Source organism: Triturus cristatus, chromosome 6 (genome assembly GCF_964204655.1).
Source record: "Triturus cristatus chromosome 6, aTriCri1.1, whole genome shotgun sequence".
NCBI classification, from domain to species: domain Eukaryota; kingdom Metazoa; phylum Chordata; class Amphibia; order Caudata; family Salamandridae; genus Triturus; species Triturus cristatus.
The window spans coordinates 582,858,967-582,877,124 of NC_140589.1; the positions used below are offsets into that span (position 1 = coordinate 582,858,967).

Here is an 18,158-nt window from a genome sequence, read left to right on the forward strand (position 1 = left end):
TCCACGCGCACTTAGCTGTCGAGCTGCTGTTTTCACGATGCAAACTAAATATGTTTACTTTCATTACTATTTTTGTTTTTGTGTATACAGCAGGGGGAGAGGACGCCAGGAACACCGCCGCCTTTCTCCGAGGCAGAGCAAAAATGCCTCGGAGAAACAGCGTCCTTTTCGGATTCGGGGGGGCGTGTTTGTCTTTTCTCTCCTCCAGCCATTGGCTGGAGGAGAGAATGAGACTTTCTTTAAAAAACACGCCCCCCGATCCGAAAAGGACGGGGCATGATTGAAGTGACGGGACCTCTTCTCCAATGGCTGGCCAGCATTTACTAGGCCAGCCAATGGAGAACAGGGAAGAAGAGGGGCGGGTGCAAGCCCCTCTTCTCAAAGACATTAAATCTCCGGACTTCCGGTCTGCCGACCGGATGGTCCCGAGACCTAAAAACCACTGAAGGCATGAAAGTAGTTTTGCCAAAATATCAGTATGTGTACGTAGGCTTAAAACTGCTGCCTGTACGGTGGTGCAAACATGTGAATGTCTTGTGGACGCAGTTAAGAGAAACCGTAAGTCCAATTGGTGTGGCTGTAGCGGATTTCGTCACAGCCGTGAATATCTAACGCTAATTCACTGATCGGAAATTCACCAGGGTTGACTTCAGCATTAGAGGCGCCCGGTGAGAAATCTATGTAGGTGCCGCTCCCCAACGCCCCTCCCCCATCAACGACCTCTTTCTCTTGAATTCGCTCACTACTTCACACGAACGGTGGCCTCATCTCTCCACATCCGCTCTCACACATTTATTTAATTTATTTTATATCGCCTCATCCCAAGTTACGGCGTCAGAACGCTTTACATCACATCACCCACAATACAGAGACAACGAATCATCCATGTGTGTATAAACAGTGTAAGGAAAGGTTACTTAGGACACCGAGGGCTACAAGGTGTAGGAGGCGTATCATCCATACTGGTGGGCACTGTAAGTTAAGAGTGCTTGGTCTGGGCAAACACAAACTCGGATTTAAAACATAACATAGTGGTAGTCTGCACTTAAAAAAGATGTTATCACTCCCCTAATGAACCCTCTTTGGCAACCTTAGAATGAAGAACGTTTCAGAAAAAAACATATTGCAGTCTGAATGCAGCTTCTCCATGCGGCACGGGCGAGCAAGGCCCATACCCCCCACCCTCCAGCCATGCAGGCACTGACCCTCCTCCCATCTCCCGGCTGCCTCATGGGCCGTGAGCTGCCTGGCTGCTTCCTTGCATACACCGGTGCTTATTTTAATATCTCACCTATAGTACTACAATATATGGTTTGTATTCCTTGCCCCCGTTTAGTTCCCCGCGGGCGCAGTTTACTGAATACTCGCAGAACCGCTGGAATATGGCATCTCAGGGTGAGGGGGCGGCGATGCAAGCTTTACAAGGACTTAAGGCATAAAGGGTTTGCACTGAAGTACCATGTGGCAAACAACTGGAACCGCAAAATGTTACGGGTGCCTTCAAAGTCCTCCCTAACCCTCCCTCCGACATCGGTCTCATCAGAAAGGTTACATTTAAATTACTCAGCAAAATAACAATGTGCTTGAGATCTGCCCCCCCCCCCCCCTCAATGTCCCTCCTCTCGCCTAGCATGAGATTTTTCGAAAGGGAAAGAGAGATCTCACACAAATTAGACTATCTAGTCAAAGCTCAAATGGCACGTCGCTGAACTAGGCACCCAGTGCGGTGGCACCAGACGCAACACCCTAAAGCTGGCACTGGGAATGTCCACTGTTTTGACCTGTTACCCACTAGATTTCACTCTCTTACTTCTAAAAATTAGGGTTCAAAGTATCTGTGCCATAACAATTTATGTAGCACAGTATGCTTGCACCATAGTGCATAAGAATGCACTAAGGTTACACATGAGGCTTCATAGGTAGGGGGTAAACAACTTTTATCAAAGGACTTTACATAAAGTGGCATGTGCCATCTCACACCCGTTGCAGCAGGGTGCCTCCACTCCTTGGTTCATACCCTCTCCAGTGAATGTGCAACCCCAAAAAACCCTGCACTTTTAGGGAGTCCACACTCTGGAATGAGCATGTTATTTTGGAGAGCCTGCACCCTGTTTCTAGGGAGACATTTTGGGTAAACCTACACTTAATCTAAAGAACACAATTCTGGGGGAGTACACACCATGCACCAAAGATGCCATTTTAGTGGAGGTTACTCCCCGTTTCAAAGCAGTCATTTTGAGGGAAACTGCATCTCATCCACACTGACATAAAGGAGAACCTGCACCATACGACAGAGCCGTGGAGAAATGGGAAAACACAATCTCTAAATTTGAAAATAAAGAATATTCTGGAAGGTATTCAAAACTACAAAAACGAATGCTCCTACCCATATTTACTGAACTGATTTTATACCCAGCAGCACACTTGTACCACTACTGCATCAAGACCCTTGAACAGAGAGAAGAGATACTTTTTTTCTGAATGTTATGGCAGGACCTGCTGGTGGACAAACCTATAACCAGCCTTATTTAGGAATGAACCGACAGCGGGAAAGGAGGAAGTGTTAGGCCAATAGTACTACATCCCACTTGAAAAATGCCGGACAAGTTTTACAAAGGGGGTCCACAGCAATTTACTAGACCCTTATGTCCTTCACTCATTTTGAACTGTCTAATCATATTCTTTCATCTGCAGAAAGTGTGAGCAAATGATGACCCTTTGTCCCCATCGGACTGTCAGATTTCTTTAATATCGAACTGGAGTTCTTTCAACTTGTTATAAAATAACATCAGAAGGCTTACTTTTCAAATAACCCCTACTCATGTATGATGAGTACAACGGGACACCAAATAGAATAATGCATATTGAATTATTTTCATTAAAAAAATCTAATAATGTTGTAATGCTCTTTTTTTGGGCCTTAAGGCCTACCTGCTGCAACGCCCTCAATTGAGCAACACAACAGCAAGGCTCAAACTGGTATTACCAAGATCATCCAGGATGACTCAGCATCTTAGAGAGCTACACTGGCTCCCTTTGGCCAAATGTTGCATCATTAATGCTCTTTGTTATTACCATAAAGCAGTCCACAACGTAGGCACTACAAAGTATCTTACACAATTATTGACTAAAATACTCTGACTGCTCATCTCTATTCTTCCAAAGCCCTGTTAGTTAATGTTCCGAAATTCCCGAGGGGACGGATAGGAGGTCATGATATACAGTTGTCACACAGCCCAACACTGGAGCTCTCTTCTGTTTTCTCTCTGTGGAGAACCCACACCACCTACACTTCTGCAAAGCATCAAAAACACATTCATAAACATTACCTAAAAGAAATGTAACTGATGTTTAAATATTATCCCTTGTAGGCACCTTTACCTGATAGAGTGTATCACCCAAGCCCACAAGGGTGGAAGGGTTAACCCAATCTTTATTATAGATACCAAAATTTCAAGGATCTTTCATAAAATAGAAAAATCTGGTAGGAAGCTAGACTCTGCTCAGTAGAGAACATGGACTTTGGTGCGACACACCTGACCTTTAATTACATAAGCAATCACTCAGGTTGAAATGCTGGCCAGGTCATGGCCCACGCAGTGCTTAAGCAGCTAAAGCGACCTCACCCGATAATCCTGACGAACCTCCGACTTCATGCATTCTGACAAATATTCTCACTTTGGGGAACTACAAACATGCAGTCTTCCTTTTAGAAGGCTCATTATCACCGGCTCTCCACATGGATACAACACATAATCCAGCCTGATCTGGGAGACCTCAATGGGGTGCAAGTTGCCAGAAGGTACGTGGGAAAACATACTACTGAATACTAAGACTGTGAACAGGAATACCCAGTTCAAGTTCACCAAAATAAATTATTCTTACCAAGCCTACCTATTCTCCATCCCATTATGCAACGATGCAATGGGGAAAAGTGATGCATGCCCCAGGTGTCAACAGTCACAAGCTAATTTTTACCATATGGTATGGGGGTGGTGTAACATTCAGGAATTCTGAGTTGAGAGACAGGGAACAATACAGGAGATGACAGGGCTTGTATGATCGCTAATCACCTTAACAATGTCTGTTGGGCCAATACCGTAGGCGTGAGCCACTTCAACAGGTCTGAAAATTCATTGCTCTACTAATACACTAATAGCCAAAAGGCACAAAGCAATTGGATGGTAGACCAGGACTCCCCCAGATTTGAATAAATGGCTAAAAGACATCGTCAAATGGACTAGCGCAGACACAGCTACCCTCATGGCTCCACGCAAAAGGAGCAAGAAGGGACCATAATAGACTCATAGGACACTAGACTGTTTGCGCTAGAGGGTAAAACTGATAAATCAGCCCTGAGAGTGCCCTAGACTAGTTGTAGACCATGTCTTTTTTCTGCAACCTTGATGATTTGATTATGCTCTCACACGTTCTTGGAAGTCTTGAAATAGCTCAGCAGAATTTTGCCTTCATACTGGTTTAATATGGAAGGTATGTGAATAGTACAATATGTCTGACTACCGGGGGTGGGGTAGAAGGGGTTTCAGAAACTGTTTTTTATTGTTGTTTCAGATAAATGTTTAAATTCAAAGCATACATACAACGGCCCAATGACCTGCAGGCTTGTAGCCATTTAAAATACTTAAGGTACAGTTGAAGGGCCTACAGGGTAACTAAAACTAAATGGGGCTTCCGCCTTGTAGGAAATTACTGATTTCCCAAATAACAGCATTTCTGCTGAATGAATAGACCCCTTTCCTCCAAAGCAGACACACCAGTAACTATCTTGCTATTTTGAGAGGCTCTCAAAAAATAGAATGGGATAAAACTAATCTGCTCTAAAATTTGCTATTTGCACCCAGATTCTTAGAATTTCAGACTGTCAAACAAGATAAGTGCATACGTGTGGACATTGTATGTAAATAGCATTGATCAATTGGTACTATAAAGCATATGTGTAGATTTGCATACCTTGGTAGCATGGTGAAGTCTTTGGAAGATGGCTGGATCATTATTTCAGTGATATAATACTTCACAGTATCTAAAAAAAACAATCAAATTATGAAACACAAAAGGTATTGATCTGCTTTGTCAGCAAACCTAAAGCATCTTTAATATTTATCAACACATTATTTTTCACATCAGCAAATTTTAAGTCACATGAAACGTTTGGCAATGTGCTTCAGGATAAGCAACGCAGTTTAAGGAATGTGAATTCAACAATATATCAAAGTACAGTTGGAACCTTTTTATCTTTTCCAAAAAAACACCATTGCCTTTATAGAAATGACACATTTTCTACAGTGTGTTCTTAAGCATAAGTACTGGCCATTTTAATATTAGGTGCAAGCCTCTATCTTAGGAGTACAGTCATTAATAATTGAATTCATAAAGCACTGTGCTATAAGTGCATCAATCATTCAAAGAGTTAATCACCAACTACAATGTGCTGACATGGGCTGTTAAGAAAGAGCAACAATTCTCAACAGGTATTATTACGCTAGACAATTAAAATTGTATGTCCAAGACATTAGACCGAGGGGAAAAAAGGAAGACTCTTTGAAAAACTTTTGAAGAATGTATTTAAATCAAAACATCATTTGAGCGTCATTCGTGGAAACACGAGAAAGTAATTTTTACAGTTGTATCAGCACTGTAGAAATACATTTTTGAGAAAATAATAATAAATAATAACAACCCAAATTGTACTTGGTGCCGGATGTGAAAGTGAAAGTGGCGACACAAGTGACAATTGTGAAAAACAGCGACGGCGGCGCAAGAGAAGTGACAAATAATATACAGTGTGAACAATTTATATAAAATAAACTGTGGTTGAGGAAATAAATTGATTATTTATAGTAATTCAAGACAATCGTTTGAAACGAGAAAACCACAAGAGAAATGTTGCGCGATTAATGGCGCTGAACGGTCGACGGCGTTTCGATCCTCTAGGTTAGGATCATCTTCAGGACCGGGTTGTTAGATTTACAAACGGTGCTGTACAGGGGGCAAGAACAGAAGGGCGTAAGGACAGAGAGGGGGAAGGTATGAGGAGAGGGAAAAGACCACAGTGGGCCCGAGTGTAAGGCGAGTTGTATTTGAAAAAAGCAAGATAAAAGGGAGAAAAAGGGGAGAAAGGACGTGGTGGGGTAAGGAAGAAATAAATTAACCTGAGGGGTCGTCGGACAGTCAACGAAGGAGAGTCCGCGTCGGAAGGAGAGCGTTGTGTGCTGTAATAAGGGGGGGAGAGGACAAGGTTAGGGTGAGAGAAGGATGAAGGGGGGGACGAGGTTAAGGCGGACCGGAGTGAGGGTTACCTGGTGATGTTCGTCAATTTAATCTAGAGACAGCGGGGCGCGTCTGAGGTTGAACGTCGCCGGGCGGTGAAAGGATCTTCGGAGCTTAGCCAGGTCCCGTCAGAGGAACTCCTAAATATAAAGGCCCATGAGAAGCGATCCAGGGACATGAAGTGGTGAACTAATTAGGAGGCCATCCACAAGTAGTTAGGTACTTACTGGGAGTGCGGAATGAATCCGGAACAGTTCGGGGGTGCAGCTTGGCTTCGTGTGGCAATTCGAGTGGGGAGGCCTTGGCGGGGAAGTGTAGAAGTCAAAGCCGGAGGGATCATGTGAGCGCGACTAGGGGGCGGGGCTAGCTGGCTGATTGGGCCCGGGAAAGACTAGAAGGTGGAAAAGGGAAGAGGTGCGCGCGGGAAAAAAGGAACAACTCAGAGAAGACAGACTAAGATAGAAAGATAGGTCATGTGTGAAAAGCATTTGATAATACATTTGGAGACAATAATTTGTAACACTATGCACTACAATAATGAGAGTGATACTACATTGTGATTAGTAAAGGGAGGGGACAGAGGAAAAGGGGAGGGGAGAGGGGAAGGAAAAGGGGGGAAAAAGGGGACGGGGGGAAAAAAGGAAAGGGGAAAACACAACAATGAACACATTATCTCAGTTATGGAAGTAAGTCACAGGGGTGCGAAGGGTCAGGATAAGGTTCAGAGTAGAATGGTGCTATTCCATTCATCAAGTGTGTTCAGGCCAGCATGGACTGAGTTACAAGTGGAAATCCATTTACATTCGCATTTATTGAGGAGTGCTTTGATGTCGCCCCCTCTCAGCGGGAGTGTAGGTTGCTCTATTACTTGCCAAATCATATCAGTCTCGCAGTGGTTTTTGAGAATGTAATGAGAGACCAGGGGCGCAGTAAGGACCTTGCAGTGGATCCTACTTTTGTGTTGGATAATCCTTTGCTTGACCATTTGGGTGGTTTGTCCGATATAAATGAGGTTGCAAGGGCAGCGGACAGCATAAATCACATTTTGGGATTTGCAGTTGGTGAATGTTTTGAGTTTGTAGGTCAGATTGTCGGTTTTAAATTCTTTAGTATTGACTGTAAGGTCGCAGACACTGCAAGATGAACATTTATAGTGTCCGATGGCAGGAGGTAGTCCCCACATGGACGTGATGGTGTTTATTTTGGGGTCTGTAGTGGGCCATGTAATGGCATGTACCAGATGGGTAGCCAAATTACTCCCTCGTTGGTATGAAAACAGTGGAGGTTGATCGAAGGTTTCAAAGGGTTGAAGTAACTTCCAGTTACGCTTGATGATCTTGTTGACTTCGTTGCTGCAGGGACTGAACTTAGAGACAAAAGGAATCCTCGTCATAGATTTTTTGGGTTGTGGCATGAGTAAATGTTCACGGTGGCAGTACCAGGCTCTCTTGCGGGCTCTGGTAACTAGGCGTTTAGGGTAGCCCCTATCAAGAAGTTTCTGGATGAGAATGTCTGATTCTCTGAAGTAATCTTTGCGCCACTTACAGTTCCGGCGGATCCGTAGAAATTGCCCATAGGGGAGGCCATCTCGGAGACTGCGGGGATGATAGCTGGAATATTGAAGTAAAGTATTTCTTTCAGTCGGTTTCCTGTATAAACTTGTGCCAATTTTGTCTTCTTCCGCGTGTATTAGGACATCCAGGAAGGGCAGGTCATTGGATTTAGACTCATGGGTAAATGTGAGATGGGCCTGAGAATGATTAAGCCATTGAACAAAGTTCTCTAGAGTCTGTGTTGAACCTTTCCAGAGGAGGAGGACATCATCAATGTAGCGACGCCATAGGGTAATTTGGGTGATAAATGGGTTTTTTGTGTTGAGAATGAGGGTCATTTCCAGATTGTGGACGAACAGGATGGCAAAATTAGGAGCAAAACAAGCGCCCATAGAAACTCCCTTAATCTGGAGGTAGAATGTATCACGATACAGAAAATAGTTGTTTTCTAACGCCACTTTGAGTAGATCCATGATGAATTCCGTGGGAATTAAGGTGGGTCTCGGTCTGGATTCAAGTAAGGTTTTGATGACCTGTAGTCCCTCTTTGTGGGGAATGTTAGTATAGAGAGATTCAATGTCTAACCCCACCATCAGGTCAGTTTTGGTGTCAAAAGGTCGGTCCTCTATGGTACAAATGAGGTCCATGGTGTCTTTAATGTATGTTTCAGTTGATGGAACAAATTCTTTTATAATGGCGTCAATGTATTTACCCAAGGGTTCGAGAATGGAGCCACAACCCGAGACGATGGGACGGCCTGGTGGGTTGATCTTGTCTTTGTGGATCTTGGGAAGGATGTACAGGACCGGCGTCCTGGGGTTGGGATTGTTGAGAAACAAGTACTCTTTTTGGGAGATAATATTCTGTGATTTGGCTTGTTCCGTGAGGACATTGATTTTGTTACGCAGGTCCGGTAAGGGGTCCTTGGTGAGGGGTCGGTAATGAAGGGTATTTGAAAGTTGTCTTTTGATTTCAGTGTCATATTTTTCAGTGTTCATGACAACGATACCTCCACCTTTGTCTGCTGGTTTGATTATAAGGTCGGTTTGTTTCTTTAAGTTGAGAAGAGCTTGTTTTTCTGCCAATGGTAGGTTGTAAGGAACAAATTCGAAGCTACGTTGGAGGGTCATGATTTCACGTAGAACAGCTCGTTCAAACGTCAGGATTTCCGGAGGCATGCAGGAGGAAGGGGGATTGAAGGAGGATGGAGGGTGAAAGCGGGGTGCGGTGGGAACAGGGGTTTGTGGTTTGTCAGAGAAAAATTGTTTGAGTCTGATTCTTCTGAAGAATAGTAATAGACTGGATTGTAGATCCAAGAAATTGGTACGTTCGGTGGGCACGAAACTCAGGCCGCGACTTAGAAGGGTGGTCTCTTCGTGCGACAGGATGTGATTAGAAAGATTGAAGATGGGTATGGATGTGGGGTCCAAGGAGGCCCGGGCAGGTGTTTGTACAGTAACTTGGTTGTTCACCATTGGTAGTACCTGTTGCGTGTTTGTCTTTCTCCTGAGAATGGAGGCTGGTATCGACGGTTGCCCCGTGGTCGGGAAGGAGGGCGACCCTGACTGCGGCCGCGTCCTAAAAAACCTTGTGGTAAAAGTGGTGGGGGTCTGTTGGTAGTTGTTGAAGAACTGGTACCCTCACCCGGGTCTGATTCTTCTAGTGAACTATTGGAGGAGTTAGAAAAGGTAATCTGTTGATTATTACGGTACCGACCCCAATTGCGAGTCCTGGGAGGGATGTAAGGAGTGTTGAAAAATTCGTCGCGTAGATAAGGGTATGTTTTTTCAACGTTGTAGAATTTTATATCTTTCTCAATCTTGGTAACTTTTTTGTTGAGTTCAAAGGTGTTGAAAGTGGCGATAGTAAGAGTAATTTTTTCTAGGAGACTTTTTGCATCTGTGAGAGATGAGTCAGCTAGTATTAATTGTTCCAATTCTGCAATTTCTTCCAATTCTTTGCGGCTATGTTCAATGGCGGTATCGATGCCTAGCACCATCCAGTGGCGTGAGCAGGTGGTAGCTAGATGGCTGAAGCCAGTACGGAATTTTGGGTCATTAACAAATATGGCTGGGATGTTTCTGATTTGCAGACCAACTGGGATCACACCTGTTTTAAGGTATTCCGTGAGCATACGGGCGTGAAGATCAGTTCTGATTTGTTTTTTCTTAAGTTTTTCAAGTTTGTCTAGCAGGATACGGGAGGAATTGGGAGGGGTGGTTGTGGCTGAGGTAGTGTTCACAGGAGGGCCAGAGAGGAGAGAAGGGCCCCCGAGTAGACGCTCGATGTAGTCTTCTGTGTATGTCAGAGTCTCCCTTGACATTCTAGATGCCAAAAAATTGGCAGAAGAGAAAAGACAAAATGAATTTGTCCGAAAGTAAGATCCAAGTAGGAATCAACTCTCGCAGCTATGCAGCTGCTCACAATCTTGTAAATAACAACAGGAGTATAACCCATATACCACGTTGAGAGGTGGGTAGGTATGTAAGAAAGAGCAACAATTCTCAACAGGTATTATTACGCTAGACAATTAAAATTGTATGTCCAAGACATTAGACCGAGGGGAAAAAAGGAAGACTCTTTGAAAAACTTTTGAAGAATGTATTTAAATCAAAACATCATTTGAGCGTCATTCGTGGAAACACGAGAAAGTAATTTTTACAGTTGTATCAGCACTGTAGAAATACATTTTTGAGAAAATAATAATAAATAATAACAACCCAAATTGTACTTGGTGCCGGATGTGAAAGTGAAAGTGGCGACACAAGTGACAATTGTGAAAAACAGCGACGGCGGCGCAAGAGAAGTGACAAATAATATACAGTGTGAACAATTTATATAAAATAAACTGTGGTTGAGGAAATAAATTGATTATTTATAGTAATTCAAGACAATCGTTTGAAACGAGAAAACCACAAGAGAAATGTTGCGCGATTAATGGCGCTGAACGGTCGACGGCGTTTCGATCCTCTAGGTTAGGATCATCTTCAGGACCGGGTTGTTAGATTTACAAACGGTGCTGTACAGGGGGCAAGAACAGAAGGGCGTAAGGACAGAGAGGGGGAAGGTATGAGGAGAGGGAAAAGACCACAGTGGGCCCGAGTGTAAGGCGAGTTGTATTTGAAAAAAGCAAGATAAAAGGGAGAAAAAGGGGAGAAAGGACGTGGTGGGGTAAGGAAGAAATAAATTAACCTGAGGGGTCGTCGGACAGTCAACGAAGGAGAGTCCGCGTCGGAAGGAGAGCGTTGTGTGCTGTAATAAGGGGGGGAGAGGACAAGGTTAGGGTGAGAGAAGGATGAAGGGGGGGACGAGGTTAAGGCGGACCGGAGTGAGGGTTACCTGGTGATGTTCGTCAATTTAATCTAGAGACAGCGGGGCGCGTCTGAGGTTGAACGTCGCCGGGCGGTGAAAGGATCTTCGGAGCTTAGCCAGGTCCCGTCAGAGGAACTCCTAAATATAAAGGCCCATGAGAAGCGATCCAGGGACATGAAGTGGTGAACTAATTAGGAGGCCATCCACAAGTAGTTAGGTACTTACTGGGAGTGCGGAATGAATCCGGAACAGTTCGGGGGTGCAGCTTGGCTTCGTGTGGCAATTCGAGTGGGGAGGCCTTGGCGGGGAAGTGTAGAAGTCAAAGCCGGAGGGATCATGTGAGCGCGACTAGGGGGCGGGGCTAGCTGGCTGATTGGGCCCGGGAAAGACTAGAAGGTGGAAAAGGGAAGAGGTGCGCGCGGGAAAAAAGGAACAACTCAGAGAAGACAGACTAAGATAGAAAGATAGGTCATGTGTGAAAAGCATTTGATAATACATTTGGAGACAATAATTTGTAACACTATGCACTACAATAATGAGAGTGATACTACATTGTGATTAGTAAAGGGAGGGGACAGAGGAAAAGGGGAGGGGAGAGGGGAAGGAAAAGGACCTGCGTAACAAAATCAATGTCCTCACGGAACAAGCCAAATCACAGAATATTATCTCCCAAAAAGAGTACTTGTTTCTCAACAATCCCAACCCCAGGACGCCGGTCCTGTACATCCTTCCCAAGATCCACAAAGACAAGATCAACCCACCAGGCCGTCCCATCGTCTCGGGTTGTGGCTCCATTCTCGAACCCTTGGGTAAATACATTGACGCCATTATAAAAGAATTTGTTCCATCAACTGAAACATACATTAAAGACACCATGGACCTCATTTGTACCATAGAGGACCGACCTTTTGACACCAAAACTGACCTGATGGTGGGGTTAGACATTGAATCTCTCTATACTAACATTCCCCACAAAGAGGGACTACAGGTCATCAAAACCTTACTTGAATCCAGACCGAGACCCACCTTAATTCCCACGGAATTCATCATGGATCTACTCAAAGTGGCGTTAGAAAACAACTATTTTCTGTATCGTGATACATTCTACCTCCAGATTAAGGGAGTTTCTATGGGCGCTTGTTTTGCTCCTAATTTTGCCATCCTGTTCGTCCACAATCTGGAAATGACCCTCATTCTCAACACAAAAAACCCATTTATCACCCAAATTACCCTATGGCGTCGCTACATTGATGATGTCCTCCTCCTCTGGAAAGGTTCAACACAGACTCTAGAGAACTTTGTTCAATGGCTTAATCATTCTCAGGCCCATCTCACATTTACCCATGAGTCTAAATCCAATGACCTGCCCTTCCTGGATGTCCTAATACACGCGGAAGAAGACAAAATTGGCACAAGTTTATACAGGAAACCGACTGAAAGAAATACTTTACTTCAATATTCCAGCTATCATCCCCGCAGTCTCCGAGATGGCCTCCCCTATGGGCAATTTCTACGGATCCGCCGGAACTGTAAGTGGCGCAAAGATTACTTCAGAGAATCAGACATTCTCATCCAGAAACTTCTTGATAGGGGCTACCCTAAACGCCTAGTTACCAGAGCCCGCAAGAGAGCCTGATACTGCCACCTTGAACATTTACTCATGCCACAACCCAAAAAATCTATGACGAGGATTCCTTTTGTCTCTAAGTTCAGTCCCTGCAGCAACGAAGTCAACAAGATCATCAAGCGTAACTGGAAGTTACTTCAACCCTTTGAAACCTTCGATCAACCTCCACTGTTTTCATACCAACGAGGGAGTAATTTGGCTACCCATCTGGTACATGCCATTACATGGCCCACTACAGACCCCAAAATAAACACCATCACGTCCATGTGGGGACTACCTCCTGCCATCGGACACTATAAATGTTCATCTTGCAGTGTCTGCGACCTTACAGTCAATACTAAAGAATTTAAAACCGACAATCTGACCTACAAACTCAAAACATTCACCAACTGCAAATCCCAAAATGTGATTTATGCTGTCCGCTGCCCTTGCAACCTCATTTATATCGGACAAACCACCCAAATGGTCAAGCAAAGGATTATCCAACACAAAAGTAGGATCCACTGCAAGGTCCTTACTGCGCCCCTGGTCTCTCATTACATTCTCAAAAACCACTGCGAGACTGATATGATTTGGCAAGTAATAGAGCAACCTACACTCCCGCTGAGAGGGGGCGACATCAAAGCACTCCTCAATAAATGCGAATGTAAATGGATTTCCACTTGTAACTCAGTCCATGCTGGCCTGAACACACTTGATGAATGGAATAGCACCATTCTACTCTGAACCTTATCCTGACCCTTCGCACCCCTGTGACTTACTTCCATAACTGAGATAATGTGTTCATTGTTGTGTTTTCCCCTTTCCTTTTTTCCCCCTTTTCCCCCCTTTTCCTTCCCCTCTCCCCTCCCCTTTTCCTCTGTCCCCTCCCTTTACTAATCACAATGTAGTATCACTCTCATTATTGTAGTGCATAGTGTTACAAATTATTGTCTCCAAATGTATTATCAAATGCTTTTCACACATGACCTATCTTTCTATCTTAGTCTGTCTTCTCTGAGTTGTTCCTTTTTTCCCGCGCGCACCTCTTCCCTTTTCCACCTTCTAGTCTTTCCCGGGCCCAATCAGCCAGCTAGCCCCGCCCCCTAGTCGCGCTCACATGATCCCTCCGGCTTTGACTTCTACACTTCCCCGCCAAGGCCTCCCCACTCGAATTGCCACACGAAGCCAAGCTGCACCCCCGAACTGTTCCGGATTCATTCCGCACTCCCAGTAAGTACCTAACTACTTGTGGATGGCCTCCTAATTAGTTCACCACTTCATGTCCCTGGATCGCTTCTCATGGGCCTTTATATTTAGGAGTTCCTCTGACGGGACCTGGCTAAGCTCCGAAGATCCTTTCACCGCCCGGCGACGTTCAACCTCAGACGCGCCCCGCTGTCTCTAGATTAAATTGACGAACATCACCAGGTAACCCTCACTCCGGTCCGCCTTAACCTCGTCCCCCCCTATCCTTCTCTCACCCTAACCTTGTCCTCTCCCCCCCTTATTACAGCACACAACGCTCTCCTTCCGACGCGGACTCTCCTTCGTTGACTGTCCGACGACCCCTCAGGTTAATTTATTTCTTCCTTACCCCACCACGTCCTTTCTCCCCTTTTTCTCCCTTTTATCTTGCTTTTTTCAAATACAACTCGCCTTACACTCGGGCCCACTGTGGTCTTTTCCCTCTCCTCATACCTTCCCCCTCTCTGTCCTTACGCCCTTCTGTTCTTGCCCCCTGTACAGCACCGTTTGTAAATCTAACAACCCGGTCCTGAAGATGATCCTAACCTAGAGGATCGAAACGCCGTCGACCGTTCAGCGCCATTAATCGCGCAACATTTCTCTTGTGGTTTTCTCGTTTCAAACGATTGTCTTGAATTACTATAAATAATCAATTTATTTCCTCAACCACAGTTTATTTTATATAAATTGTTCACACTGTATATTATTTGTCACTTCTCTTGCGCCGCCGTCGCTGTTTTTCACAATTGTCACTTGTGTCGCCACTTTCACTTTCACATCCGGCACCAAGTACAATTTGGGTTGTTATTATTTATTATTATTTTCTCAAAAATGTATTTCTACAGTGCTGATACAACTGTAAAAATTACTTTCTCGTGTTTCCACGAATGACGCTCAAATGATGTTTTGATTTAAATACATTCTTCAAAAGTTTTTCAAAGAGTCTTCCTTTTTTCCCCTCGGTCTAATGTCTTGGACATACAATTTTAATTGTCTAGCGTAATAATACCTGTTGAGAATTGTTGCTCTTTCTTACATACCTACCCACCTCTCAACGTGGTATATGGGTTATACTCCTGTTGTTATTTACTAGACATGGGCTGTTAGCATGAATGCAAATATTTGTCATGTACTGCTGATGTGTTTAAGAAAAGCTGGTAATATTTACAGAGAAACCTTTATTTTGGTCATTACACATCCTGAATTAATAATCCTTACCCTTTCAACAACTGAATTTCCCAAGGGTGTAACTTTGAAGTAAGCAGATGTTTCCCTGTATGTTCCTATCTGAAACCACCAGACCTACTTGTGCCACTCTTTGATACACAGGTAGTCATTCACACTGGAGAGCAACTCCCAAAGGCTTTTGCTATTATGTGCAGTAGTACTTCTGTAGCACTACTTCATGTACTCAAACAGAATGCACGAAGGTACAGGCTTAGATATACCTATATGACGGGCCTAACCTTCATGCACATATTACTCCACCAGGAGTACTTAAAACTAGTAATGTGTAATAGCGGGAGCGGTAAGAGGAATTTGCTGGAAAATGGGAATATCGATGACAACGTGGTAGGAGTTCAGGTAAAATCAAGAAGGAGAAAAAGGAGGAACCAGTAAATAAAATGAAGAAAACACCTACAAATGAGAATTCCATTTTTTTAAAAAATGTATTCATATCTAATAGCTAAATAATTAGTACAATAGCCCAAATAGGCTCAAATACATTCAAGCCATCCCTTGAGGTAAGTCACACATAACACATGGCTGCTCAAAGGAACTGCATCAATTTGAGGCAGGGAATAACAGACATCAGAAAGGCAAACACCCCAAAACAAGTTAAATTAACCTTAAACATTGCAGACACTGCAGTCCACAAATGTAAGGAAAAAAAGAAAAAGGTAAAAGAAAAAAAATGAACAAATTACATACACACTTTTGACAGCAATACAAAGCATAGTGTACATTTTTTAACACATGCACTGCTTATGACCTGACATATTACATAGCTCATGAAATTTCCCATTATATCATTGATAACATCACTGCAATACCGGAATTGACATCATTGATGACAAAATTGTGCATGGCGGGGCGCGAGTTATAGTTACTTTAGGTCACAAGGTATAGTTATTTTAGTGGTTTTATTTATTTAAGACGGTATGTTTAAACTGAAAATTTCATCGACTTTAACGTCCCTTTAACCTTCGTTGTTTTCAGTGAATTGCTAAGGTTTTTTTAATGCAAAGTGAGATATTACCACCATACCATACAATAAAGTCACTTCAACCTTTGTCTTTTTAAATGAATATATATATATATATATATTCACTTAAAAAACCATAGGTTTCACACACGTTATAGTTAGCTGGACATTTCACTCGTAAAAAACCAATGAAATTCCCCCGTTATAGTTAGTTCAGATAACTATAACTCGCGCGACCGCCACTCTATCACAAGGATGATGTCATCAGTGATGTCATGAGTGATGCCGCTGACCATATCATGAGTGATGTAATATGTGACGTCATGAGCAGTGGATTGCGGGCGCGCGAGTTATAGTTATCTGAACTAACTATAACGGGGGAATTTCATTGGTTTTTTACGAGTGAAATGTCCAGCTAACAGATAATATGTGTGAAACTTATGGTTTTTTAAGTGAATATATATATATTCACTGAAAAAACCATAGGTTTCACACATGTTATAGTTAGCGGAAATTTTACTGATAAAAAACCAATGAAATTCCCCCGTTATAGTTAGTGCAGGCAACTATAACTCACGCGACCGCAATCCTCTGCTGATGCTAATACTGTATTTAGACACTTATTTGCCCATGTCTTCTTCCATAAATTTTTAGCTATACATATATTACAAATATTTTTTTTTCATAAAGACACATATGTCATCAGCAGAAGATTGCGGTCGCGTGAGTTATAGTTGCCTGCACTAACTATAACGGGGGAATTTCATTGGTTTTTTATCAGTAAAATTTCCGCTAACTATAACATGTGTGAAACCTATGGTTTTTTCAGTGAATTTGCAAGGTTTTTTAAATGCTAATTCCTAACTATAACGTGTGTGAAACCTATGTTTTTTTCAGTGAATTTGTACGTTTTTTTAAATGCTAAGTTACTTTACGCCATTCGTGGCGTGCGCGCCCACTTAACGCAGTTCGTTCCGTGCGCGCACGGTGCGCTTCGCGCACCGTGCGCGCACAGTGAGCACGCGGTGCGCTTCGCGCACCGCGCGCCCACTTTACGCAGTTAGTGCCGTGCACGCACGGTGGGCACGCGGTGCGCTACGCGCACCGCGTGTCCACGTTACGCTAGATGGGCCATGTACGCACGATGCGCTTCGCGCACCGTGCGCACATGGACGACATATGATGCACTTCGTTTTGAAATGTAATATTTTAATTTTTCACACCTGTTATAAGCCATGCACAAATGGTGCCCTTCGGGCACCATTTGCACACGGGGTGGGGAGAGTGTGGATAATTTTTTTTTTTTAATCTTTTTTTACCGTACGCGTACGGTAAGCGTAATCGGCGAAATTAGCGAAAAAATAAAAATTCAGTTTTTGGCCTTGGAGGATCTTTGGAGACTCCGTCAACATGGCTAGGTGTTTTGGAGCTGTCCAAACAGCCCCTTTACATGTTTTTGTGCTTTGTATTTTAATCCACACTCTCAGTGCGAGAGAGAAAATGGCGGCCGCCGCTTCCTGGTTTCGGCCGATTCGAATGTTTACTAAGATCTAAGAGCCAATCAGAATCGGGCTCGCGCACGCCACCGTACGCGTACGGTAAGCGTACCGTAAGCGCACCGTAAGCTGGCTCAGATATATATATTGATTTAAAGGCTATTTTCTCAGAATCTACTGAACAGATTTACACCAAACCTACAAAAGGCACTTCCTTGACCTGAGGACTACCTCTCTGCCAAATTTCTAGTAATTCTGTTCAGCCGTTCGGGCTGTAGCTGTGTCTAAAGGTCCTATGGAAAAATGCATGGGAAAAACGCGTTTTGGGACCCCCCTTTTATCTCAGCCCCCGCTTGATGAATCCCCCCGAGACTTTCAGGGTAGGAGCGGAGCGTAGCGCCCCACCTATTTTGAAAAATTCGCGAGGATTCGTCGACCGGCGCCAAAGT

The 18,158-nt window shown here is 43.8% G+C and overlaps 1 protein-coding gene across 2 annotated transcripts in view; it reads right to left on the minus strand.

Annotated features, from left to right (window-relative positions):
* Positions 1-18,158, minus strand: part of UBE3D (ubiquitin protein ligase E3D) — a 1,075,540-nt gene that overhangs the window by 638,777 nt on the left and 418,605 nt on the right. For both annotated transcript variants that reach the window (XM_085611020.1, XM_085611019.1), the window contains exon 6: positions 4,972-5,041. In XM_085611020.1, the coding sequence (XP_085467146.1) occupies positions 4,972-5,041 (70 nt within the window). The remainder of the gene's footprint in view (positions 1-4,971; positions 5,042-18,158) is intronic.